The sequence below is a fragment of the Alosa pseudoharengus genome, unplaced genomic scaffold, assembly GCF_046254945.1.
Source record: "Alosa pseudoharengus isolate Yale_2024_CS ecotype anadromous, Long Island Sound unplaced genomic scaffold, YU_APseudo_1.1 YU_APseudo_1.1_scf_6, whole genome shotgun sequence".
Classification (NCBI taxonomy): domain Eukaryota; kingdom Metazoa; phylum Chordata; class Actinopteri; order Clupeiformes; family Clupeidae; genus Alosa; species Alosa pseudoharengus.
The window spans coordinates 42,117,438-42,129,710 of record NW_027468848.1 but is presented as its reverse complement, the minus strand read 5'-3'; the positions used below and the strand labels follow the sequence as shown (position 1 = coordinate 42,129,710).

Sequence of the window (12,273 nt, the reverse complement as noted above, 5' to 3'; positions counted from 1 at the left end):
GGACGATTTTTATTGTACGGTAATAATGCTGAATGAGCCAAACAAAAATGTCCTATGCAGCCTATATACGCAGCAAAACTTTGGTTGGCCCCCACCAAATCTCACTCCAAGGTTTTTTGAAAAGTTGGCAGCCCTGCAGACATAGTACAGACAAGTCCTAAATTATGCGATAGCGAACGTCAAAAAGTCGAATTGCTCCTTTTTGAAACGGACTGTCAGAAAAGACTACATGCACTCAGGGCCAGTCGTAATTTAATCCGACCTGAACTAAATCGCGTCTTGAGCTATTAACGTGCCTTTTAGGCTCTCAAAAGTGTAGCTTTTAGCATATGGACACAAATTGCATGCTTAAATAGCCTAAGAACTATTTTAAAACTGTTTTGTTAAACTATTCAACCGTAACACTTGCCATCACGCATGCACCTCTTCCTCTCCCTCTCCCTCTCTCGTGCACTCACACACACAATGGCAAAGCATCCTCTTTGTGACAGGTCCCTTAACAAGCACATAGCCCATTGTGTAGGTCTACTCTATGAAAATAATTGCTATAACTCAGCTCTTGGATTAACATGATAGGCCTACACAGGATATACACTTGCAAGTGCTGCAAGTGGATAGACAATTGTGTATCATAAGAAGAAAGAAAAGTTTGCATAATTAAATGCTTTTGAATGAAATTTTTGCAGCATATCGACTTTACTATCTACCCCCCTTTTTGACAACGTACATATCAGCCATGTCGACATTAAACTCGACATTTCAAGAATAAAGTTGAAATGTCATGTCGACTGTAATCTCGACGTGTCGACATTAAACTCAACATTTTGAGAATAAAGTTAGTTTGGAGAGAGAACGACCGCTTGGGACGATTGAAAAGGAGGACGAATTAAACATTCCAGTTTTCTTCGAGTGCAACAATGATAGACATAGGCCTACAGCATGTGGACAAAACATAGAACATATTAAAGCCTGTGGTGCAGGTTTTTTTTTTTTGTCTTTTCTGGCAATTTTGTAGTTGGTAATAAACATTTAAACAATTATAAATTGTATTTGATGTTGTAAAGTATCACAAAAAAGAAATATAATAAGGAAAAGTAGGTGATATTTAACGGTTAGCAACAGGTTTGCGAAGATTCTTATTTCTCCCACAATGCATTCCATGACGTCACATGAGGTACTCGTTTTGGGACGACATAGGAAAGGCCGCCTTGATACCATTGAGAGAGACGACGATTAGTGAGAGTAGCAGCTAGTGAGAGAGTAACAGTGTCAGATATATAAGTAAATATAAAGATAGAGATAGCCTAGATAGATAGATATATAGAGATAGATAGATAGATAGATAGATAGATAGATAGATAGATAGATAGTGAGAGAGAGAGAGATAGCATCGCATAACATAACATAGATAGCTGATGGAGAGAGGGAGAGAGTAGATAAATAAATAGATAAAATGGTTTACTACTGTGTTTGTGCCGGGTGCAAGAACTCCAGCAAAACTGGACTTAGGGTCCATTGCTTCCCCAAGGACAAAGGGATCGATCTTCCGAAGCTAGGTGCAATTTGTCAAGGTTAGGTGGGCAGATTTTTCAGCTAGCTCCGTCACCGCCTTCTCGAGAATATGTAGCGCGCATATCAAGGAGGAGGATTACCACTCAGGGGATGCCAAGATGGTCTCACTTGGTTTAAAGAGTGAGAGGATGGCGAAGTTAATTCCTACCGCTTTGCCGTCTGTGCATGCAAACCTCTCTGCCTGCCCTGTCCCGAGGTCCAGAGACACCGTCTGCCGCAAGCGAGATATTGCCACGGTAAGCATCATGCTAATGTTTACAAGCTGCGCGTTAGCTAGCTCTGTGTGTATTTTGCATACCGTGTTCCCTTTGACACAGCCTCCACTACAATCATGATCAGTCTGACATTAGAGGATATTTAGTGATTCACGAATATGAGCCAAAACAAAATTGCGCTGAAGTAAATGTCCATATCGTCATGAAAGCATCATGGCTAGCGTTGGGATCAGTGGTGGTGATCATCAAGCAGCCTTCACAACTAAACAGTGTGTTTGCGTTTTGTGTTAGACTGCTACGGTTCTCTTTCACATATATTTGGCCATGACCGTGTCACCAGGGCTGTAGTGGAGGCTAACGCAAGTAAACACAGTTTACCCACCTCTGACATTTCAGAAACAGAGTTTATCCACTTCTCACTTCAGAGTTTAGCTACCTACCAATACAGTAAATGCACTACCTCATAGAGTTTATGCACCACATGCACTCTAGACATTTATTACCACTAATATTGATGTAAACATTTAACAGTAACCTTCAACATCATCAAATATGTTCTGAATGTCTTTCATGTATTTTTTAATACATCGAGTAGCGCATATCAGGGTCCACTGTACTGTAATCTTTTTTCTCTTGTGTACCCTCTTCGCTGACCTTTTTTATATTTGTTTTCACAAGATGTTGACAGACGCCTCACAGCAGGAGACCATGGACAGTGTGATACTGGGGATCAGCCCTTGCCCACCTCCACTTCTGATGCTGGGACACAGGTGTACCAGGCTGGCTTTAGTCTGTTGGTTTGTGATGTCATCATATTTGAGTGTTATACTGTATTGGTTATGTAAGTGGTAATAATTGTCGCTGTACCCCATTCAAGGGGTGCTGCATGTCTGCTCCTCTGTCTGTGTGCTTGGATTTTCTTTTTTGTTGTTATTTGCATGACATTTCTTGTATGTAATTCAAAATAATTTACCAATCATTTTACCTGTGCCTTGTCAACCTCTGTGTGCGGTGTTGTCTGGGCTCACTGTGTGTCTGCTTGATGTGCTTTTGCATATGTATCACTGCATGTATGCATGCATGAAATATCATGGGTTTGTGTGTGACAAAGAGAACCATCAGCTGACCCTCAAGGTAAGACCACACTATTGCAGGCCAAAGAAACAAGGTGCAAACGTTTCGCGTCTAGCCCTTCATCAGTGTTCCTTGTATGTGTACCCCCCCACCCCACCCCCATCCCCAACACACACACAAAAAACACACACACTTACATCATCACTGTCATCACCTCACATACATACAGCACACTGCTTGCTACAGTAAGCCTCCTCTACATACTTGCTGCACACTGCCCCCCCCCCCCCCCCCCTCCCTACATACACAGCACATTGTCTTCAGGATCTTCTCCAACACACATCCTCTACATACTTACAGCACACTGCCCCCACCTACCCACACACACACACAGTCACTGCTCCACTCCCCTCCCGCCCACACACACATCTTCACTGTCATCACTCACATACATCATACATACAGTACTCTGCTTGCAATAGTAAGTCCCTTCACCATACTTGCAGTACACTGCTCCCCCCTCTCCCCTACATACACAGCACATTATTTCATCAGGAAGCTTCTCCAACACACATCCCCAACATACTTACAGCACACAATGATCTTGCCTGGAGTGTGAGTATGCTATGTGTAGCACAAACGGATTCAGGCAGCATGCCTCAAATCCGGGACGCTGTGTTAGGCACGTTATTTGCTGGCCGCGGGGTGAGCTCCTCAGCGACCAAAACGCGCTCACCTCCCTACAACACAAGCTCTCCACCACAGTTTCCATGGGACGACACCGCCCACACAGACACCTGCCAATTTGCCAAACACAGCGAAACAGACACGCTTATAACTCTCTCCCGGTAAGCGGTACCCTGACGGTGTCAATGACAATGTCAATCACGGGGAAAACTAGCACTATAATCACACTGAAGACACAACCAGCCTACTCGGCGTCGGCTACGTTTGCAAACCACATTTTCACCGGAGAAAGAGGTAGCTGCTAGCTTGAAAGCTTAGAAATAAACACTAGGGGTTCACAAGTGGGTCAAGCTACATAGCTAGCATAATATGCCTTCTATTTCTAGATCTTCTGACTAAGTTTAGGGTACTATCTGAGCCAACGACATAATCACTGTCACTAGATATAACGAAAACGACTTTCACTCGACAGTAAAAAAAAGTTGTTATTATAGGCCTACCCACTGCTAGCTCCAGCGCTTGTTGCTGCGCAACTCACCAGGACACTTCACCAACTCTCCAGTGATTCTCCTCTGACCATGCATGTATTTCTCTTTGATGGCCATCAGCTCTCGGTATTTCCCCATTCGCCCTCTCACGTCTAACCGGTTCAAAATTATATGGCTGTGGGCCATTATAAATGTTAACTTTGGGTCTTGCCACCTCTTCCTCATCCCAGTTAGACGCCAGTGATAGTTCTAGTAGCTGCTATAAGGCTGAGGCTACTTCCACCAAAGATCTTTTTTATATTTATAGTATAGTATATTTTTTGGGCTTTTTGCCTTTATTTGTATAGGACAGTGAATAGTGAGACAGTAAGTAAGTGGGAGAGAGAGATGGGGTGGGACAGGGATATGACTGCAGGTCGGATTCCTTCTTATCTCTGCTTCCACCCATAGACTGTAAAAGATAGCTTCCACCACGTCTACCTCATATGACGTCATCGCCGAATTGCGTAAAAAATAACCGTTACTAACAAAAAATTAAAAAAACTGGACTTTGGAGACATATCTAACTTTATATACATATCTTGAGTGCTTAATGTACCCATTAATTGAAAGTGTTGTTTAACCTGCACCACAGGCTTTAACCTCCGTTGCTCAGCCAAATACTTTCCTGTTACAGTGGGCATCGTTTTCAAATGACCACTTCAGTCGCGCATTACGAGGCGTGAAGCTGCGTGAAGCTTTAGTACCACTTTCAGCCACTGTGCGTCGCTCTGCCACTGTACATCGCTCTGCCTGCCGCCCCTTCTGAAAAAGCAGGAGGCTACGATGTAATACTATCTAGCGATGTTTTTAACAGGCTACGCTATAGAGGCTTAGACAACTATGACCCATGTTTTGGTTTCATAAATTAATTTGCTCTACTTCTTGACTGCAATGTAGTCAATTGACTGCTTGACATGTCATTTTTATTTTTCTGTACAATAAACAAATACATCTGCTTTATGCCGCAGAATTACATTCATATTTGGAACTTACATAGTCCAATGCATCGTTACACTACGTTAGTGTTTCCCAAAACCATAGTAGCAACGAACGTTCGCAACCACTATTGTAAAGTTGTGTAGTTACAACGACACCTCTCGACCTGTGGTAGAATGCTAGTAGAAGCATAGTTCCAGGGATCTTCATGTCAAAGACGTCACTGACGCCAGTTATTTGTTTGCAAATTAATAATTATAAATATATTTAGGTTTCTAATTGATATTTACACTTCTAACCACCATACATCCATATTTTAAAATGCCTAAGGCAGAAAATACATATGCACGTAAGTAAAAGTCACACACCTGCAGATAATAATAAGGTGGTGCGCACTTTTTGACGAGTCAGCTGAGAATATGTAGCCTTTGATTTTCATGGAGGGGGGGGTCCTTGTTAGTTTACGCAAACCAAGCCAAGAAGGCTGATTCTGATTTTGATAATATGATCTGCACAAAAGATAAACTTAGGTAAACAATGATGTCAATATTGTTGTCAAAATCTTTACTCAGATTCGAACTCTTGGACAGGGGACTGGTAACTGCTGTGCAACGGCGCCTGTCCAGGCTATCTGAAACAAGGGGTTGCCTCTCATCTACAACAACTGGTTACCTTGGGCTGCTACAGTCGTCAGTGCACTGTGCACAGTAGGCCTATGCTACTCTTTGTGGTTGATCAACTAAAAATAAAAGATGTATTTGGTGATGACGTTATTGTAGGCCTAGTAGACCTAAATTATGAGAAATTAAATGGTACGAGAAACGATCTACATAGCGCACCAGACCTCTTCAAGATGTCTTCAAGGGTTGAATGAAGGGAGTTTGCAAAAATTAGTATATTTTTCAAGTCAATAAACATTTTCGAATGTCTTTGTCAGGGAACATCTGACTTTTACAAACCATAGGCCTGGTAGTCGCTCAGACAAGGAGTTATAAGATAAAGGCAATACCATTTGTGTCACCTAATGCAGTTCAGTGAATTAGCAAGATACCATCAGAAGCCAACAATCATAAAGCACCTGTGCGCGCTCTCTCCCCTGCACATGAAGCTGTCTGCGTGTTGTAGGCTAGATTTGCGTGAGTTCTTTCTATCTGCTTTACTTTTGTGAGTTGCGACCACCTAGGCTATGTTATAGACGTTCTATGAGGTACCAGTGTTTAGCTGTGTCACAAAACAATAAGCTTTGTCAGACTACTTTTAAAATTATATTCAGGGCTATATACATTCGGGGCTGAAGACCCGACAAAGCCTTGCGTTAATTCTTCAGGTGGGAAGTGTCAGGAATTTTCATACAAGAGACGCTCTCATTGGTGGTTAGTATATGGAGTAGGGAATTGACAGCAACATATCCAATCACATTATGAGAGATGCTGAATTTAACATAAACTGCGATGTTTGATTTTAAATTAATGTAAATTTAGCCGGGACTGTAAGCTGGCATACGTGGGTGCTCAATGTTTTCAGTGGGTGCCCGAGAGACGGAGCACCCACGGTATCGGCGCCTATGACAAGCGTATCTCGCGGTTGCATCCATTACAAACAAACATGCAATGTGAACGTCTGGGATTGGGGAGAGCACTAAATGCTCTTCTGAATAAGCACGAAGTCAAGCCTTTAAATGAAAAACACTCTTTAATAATAAAAAAAATAAACGCTAATGAAGTAAACTTGTGACCATCAAAAATCGTTTATCGCCTGTAACTCCGTGATAACAGGACGTAACAGGAAGGCATTTTGGCTGAGCAACGGAGGTTAATATGCTCTATATTTTGTCCAAATGATGTCTGTCTATCATCGTTGCACTCGGAGAAAACCAGAATGTTTAATTTGTCCTGCGTTTCTTCTACGGCTGCAAACGGGATTCACTCGCCGTTAACCAAATATTTCTTTATTAGGGCAGGGCAGGCATATTTCTGGCTATTAAATTATTTCTAAACCAGTCTGCTAAAGTCTGTAGTGAAGTCTGTGTAGGGTTTTCCAGCTCCATTTCTTTTTACGAGACACCCTGCTCACTTGAGACCTCTGCCGGTTGTTGCAGCGTCGTTGCAGCGTCACTGGAAAAATACAAATTAAAGTCGCGTGATCCCGCGCGCGGACCGCGAGGGAAGCTGGCCAAGTCGAAGCACTGCCCACTGTAGGTCCTTTTATCACAGAGTTACAGGCGATAAATGCGATGGTCAAAAGTAAACGTCATTAGCGGTTTATTACGGAAGCCGAGAGAGGCCAGGTCATATCATTATTTATTTCACCTTGTTATCTCGAGGTATCAAAATAATTAATTTGTGATCTCGGGAAAACAACACAATTAATTCATGATCACGGGAAAACGACCGAGACGTCTAGCTAGTCACGACCTCAGCGTTTCCATCCAACTCATGGGAATTAGTGATGCACATCCGTGGTAATGTGCATAAATAAAATGCAACACCTATTGATTCCAATTATGGGACACTTTGCCTACGTTGAGTGAAATGGACACCCTCCTCTCTGTGGTCGGAATTCATTCCGTCATCTAATTTATTATTCAGTAGGCTATTATTGAATGCTTAGCTGGAATGATGTTTTTCCCTATCGTCTTATTTTTTAAAGCAGGCGTACCTGCTACGGGTTTTCTACAGGAATGGCATGTTTGAACGGGCACTGCACAGTTGTAAACTTGCTACGTGTGCGAAACCTTTGGCGTCAGCAAAACAACTGTGCACCGATGTGTGTATTCAGTTTGTTTTATCCTACGGGAACAAGCAAGAGAGCACATCAAGTTGCCTAATGTTGGGGAAGCGCAAGAGACTGCTGAGTTTCTGTGAAGGTTAGGCTACGTCACACTATGAGAATAACCTGTTTCCATCAACCTTATGCGCATCGAGAGGTAATCAACCCCCCTCTAGCGATTAGAATTTTTATGCACATTTCACGTAGTTAAAATGCGCATAAGGAAGTTTGATGGAAACGCGACTATCTCCGCCAGTAGCCTAAAGATGAGCCGGGCCAGTCTTCTGGAGGTGCCACGGACTAATCTTAAAATTATTCCCAATTAGAAAACGCAGTGCACAATTAGGAAACGCAGTGCAATCTCCCCCTATGTCAACCCCTGATCAAAATATTCCCCTATCAGCTGGTCGATTATTCCAGACATGACGATGAAGAAAAAGTAGCCTACAAACACTGCAAAAAACTGCTTATCTAATAAAATCTAACCAAGATTATTAGTCTTAATATCAAGATAAAAAGAATTAGTTTGTTTTGTTTTCAGTATAAAGAGACTTACCTAGTGCTTTCTCGTGAAATCATTTGACTTAATTTAAGAAAAGTTTGACTTATTTTAAGACATCTCATCCTAAAAACAAGCAAATTTTTCTGCCAGTGCGTTAAGCGTCTTTTCATACTAAAAACAATACCAAATAGATTTTTTGATCTTATTATAAGATTAATAACACTTGGTTAGATTTCATTTTTTGCAGTGAATTTGAAAGAAGTCAAGCAAAAAGGGGGCATGAGTCTTAACGCTTAATGTGTTGTTTTCTCGAGATCTTGATATTTGGTTGTTTTCTATGTCTAAGGAGGGACGGATGAAGCTGTCCTCCCGACCAGGCAACCCTATGTATTCTAAGTAAATGCACACATATCTGTGTTTATAGCCTACTATATTTATTGTAGGTGAGACATGGAAAAGCAGTTTTAGAAAAATGAGTTCTGCCATGTTAACCTATGGAGAGTGACGGCCTGTGGGTCATGAAGGGCAGTTATTTGGATGTGCGGTGGCCTTACCCACGTAAAACAGAGTGAAATAACATTTTGTACTATAGAAACATTATATCATCTATGTTTCTATGTTTCTAGCTATATAAATGGCATAGTGCATGGTATTTCCATAACCGCGAGATACAGCGCTTCACGATGACTGCAATGAGATCTTTTTCCCTGTGCCATTCCACTTTTTTACTCATAACTCTACTTATGAACATTAATGTTTGGATGTTTTTATATGTGTGGATTACCTAAGTTAATACAAATGTCTGGTAAAAATTTCATGCAAATAGCCTCACTGGAAGTATACTTACTGAAAAAAATTTTGACGTGTTCAATACTTATTTTCCCCGCTGTATACAATGAATTACAACAGCAGCAATATGGGTGTTCAAATGTTGTATTTTGTACATGCATAACAACATCATTGGCTGGTTGATGGTGGCTAATATGGAATGAAATCCATAGATGGATGGGTCCAAGATTTCCAGTGAGTACAAACAGGATTCAAACACTGTTCAGGTGAATTAAATGTGTAATCAGTCGCATATGCAGCTCTTCTGACTTATTCATGGGTTTCATCAGGTCCCTTTCCACAGGTGTATCAAAGCACCATGCAGCCTGCATTGATAATCAAGGTGCTTGATTTTATACACCTGTGGAAAGGGACCTGATGAAACCCATGAATAGGCCTACTTGTTACATTTGACGTTCCCACCATTTTTGAGATGACCGTGACCCCTAGATTTTTTTTAGCAGTGGGGGCAGGCCAGTCATAATAGCCTAATAATAATAACACGGGGGTCCGGGGGTGTGTCCCCCGGGATTTTTTTTATTTTCTGGTTGCTAATCACGCTATTTTAACATGTTTTGAGAGGGACAGGCCCATCTTTTTTCTGACGCACCTCACGTTACCCTATGCATTAAACCAAATGTCACTGCTTGAATAAATGAAACACATAGCCTACTGAACATGGGCATCGTCATAGTTCACGATGACAATGAAAACGTTTAGCCTACTTGGTTTCTGACAGAAATTACGTTTTGTGCCAACATATTGTAGAAACACAACCACAGCCTTTATTTGGTGAACGGAGGTGCAAATCATCTCCTTTACTTTCTTTATTATAAAGTCTACGATTCACTTTAACGTTTTGCCGTCGCCATTTACAAATATGCAATTTACCTTTGTTAGGCTATCATAGCCTACTTTTTGCTTCGAATCGCAATTGAGTGCGCATTTAATGGAACATGCCACATGATTTCCAAGAGGCTTTTAGACAGGCTCATTTCAGACTTCGCTAGTCTATAATTGCATTTGTTTATGTTAAGACATGAAGAAATGAAGGACATCGGCAATAGCCAGGCTACTATATAGAAATACTTTGGAATTCCCTTTGAGTCGGATCTGCTCCACCTTTCCACCAAGTTTTGCAGAAATTGTGCCCGTGTTTTTTTGCGATATTGTTGACAGAAACTATTTGTGTGGTGCAACCTGTTAAATATTAGTAGATAAACTCCAACGTGCCAATTTAGGTTGAAACTAAACTATGGCACTTACGTTCAGCTTATAAATGTACAAATGTAATGAATTGTAATGTAGCCTAACTTGTTCAATGGGCTGAGGTGCAGTGGCTGCAGGACTAAAGCGAGTGAGAGATGCAAGAGTGGACAACAGCTCATGCGCTTGCTAGAGATTACATTTTTTTTAAAGGGCCAGTACAAATGACCTCGTGGGCCGCCAATTGAAGAGCCCTAGCTTAAACTGTAGGCTATGTTTAAACTGTATTTCGAGTTTAATGTCAACATGTTGACTTTAAAGTTGACACGTCGAGATTAAAGTAGATATGATATTTCAACTTTATTCTTGAAATGTCGAGTTTAATGTCGACATGGCGACTTTAAAGTCAACATGTCGAGTTTAATCTCGCCATGGCAAAAATATTTTTCTTCATGTGTGGCCCTAATACTCATACATATACATAAAGACAGACAGAGAGACAGACAGAGGTAGGAACCCCTGGTTGAGTTGACATAGAAAACAACTTGTATGAAACTGTGCTCATTAATTACCTTGATCATGTGCTCTTGTACACATGTTGGCTCACTGCTTCCCAGAATACTGAGCAGCTCATCATCAGAAATAAAAAAAAATCTGGGAAAGGCATTACGCTTAGAATCCAAGTAGTCATTCAGGCTTTTCTGACATCGTTCTAATCCATCACTCAAACTCAGTAAGTCAATCAAGCGATTTGGCATGAGGCAGCACCTCTTAATACCAGGGTCCTTCACTGTATCTGCCATAATCTGTTTGGAAAAAAACAAAAACATGGTTAAACACGCCAAGCAATGTTGGTATTGAATTAAATATTACAGGGCTGTTTTACTGTCAAAGGGAGGCTTAAGAAGATATTACAATCAGGGATAATTGTGGGTGACATGTTTTTGTTGAAAATATTTATTTCTTTATGAGATTTTCTTTTTCTCAGAATAAATTTGCTTCCCTTCAAGGCTGGATTTTTCCTCATTGTTTTCATTGTGAGATTCCAATAAATCACCAAAAGAGTACCTAACTCGTAAAATAATTTAACACAATTTAAGAAGAGTTTGCCTTATTTAAAGACATCTCATCCTAAAAACAAGCAAATGTGTCTGCCAGTGCGTTAAGCAAGTTTGTCCTAAAAACAAGCAAATCTGGCTGCCAGTCCGTCGAGCAAATTTGTCTTGATAAGACTTCCACTTTTCCTACACCAGCTCACATCCCAAAACATGGGTTGGCCGCCCTGGTCACTCACAGCAGAACGTAAATATGCTTACATTTCCTATCAATTCAATTTCATTTTCTTCTGAAAATTTATACCAGCAATTCACTTCATGCATGTAATATCTGTGTGATGAGTACTCGGCGAGCAATTTAACAGTGAAGAAAGGGTGTGAATTTTGTTGCAATTTGCCACTAAGGGTCACTAATAAAGCAATTTAGACAGGCAGTGGTTTACACATGTTTTCCATCCAACCAGAGCATGTTTACACTTTCAATTCTATTTTTTGAGCAGTTATGAAACATACACGTACTAACAATGTTTACCACATTGTTACGTCATGTCAGAGATAAAGGCAGTCTAAGTTGATTGATTTACATTGCATTCACACCTACATCTTGCTATTGGTGTAAAATCCCAGTCAACGAAAATAAACTAAAAAAATAAAAACCTTTTTGAACATTTTGTCAATATTGTCAAACTTCTTGGCCTCCTCAGGAAGTTGGGAACGAATATCTCCTCCAATGAAGATGCTCTCCAAGTACATCCATTTACGTTGCACCAACATCCAAACCTTGAAAAAAAAAAATGTTTAGATTCATAGATGAGATTCATTCATGTCAGTCACACAAGTGTTTACACCTTCCACAACCATAATGTTGGGAATGATTGGAAATGGCAGTAAGTATACAG

The 12,273-nt window shown here is 40.8% G+C and overlaps 1 protein-coding gene across 1 annotated transcript in view; it reads right to left on the bottom strand.

The window, feature by feature from the left end:
* dnah10 (dynein axonemal heavy chain 10) overlaps positions 1 to 12,273 on the bottom strand; it is a 394,370-nt gene that overhangs the window by 187,589 nt on the left and 194,508 nt on the right. The window contains exons 27-28 of the mRNA XM_076271417.1: positions 12,032 to 12,154; positions 10,892 to 11,125 (exon numbers count right to left, since the gene is read on the bottom strand). Coding sequence (XP_076127532.1) covers positions 10,892 to 11,125; positions 12,032 to 12,154 — 357 coding nt within the window. The remainder of the gene's footprint in view (positions 1 to 10,891; positions 11,126 to 12,031; positions 12,155 to 12,273) is intronic.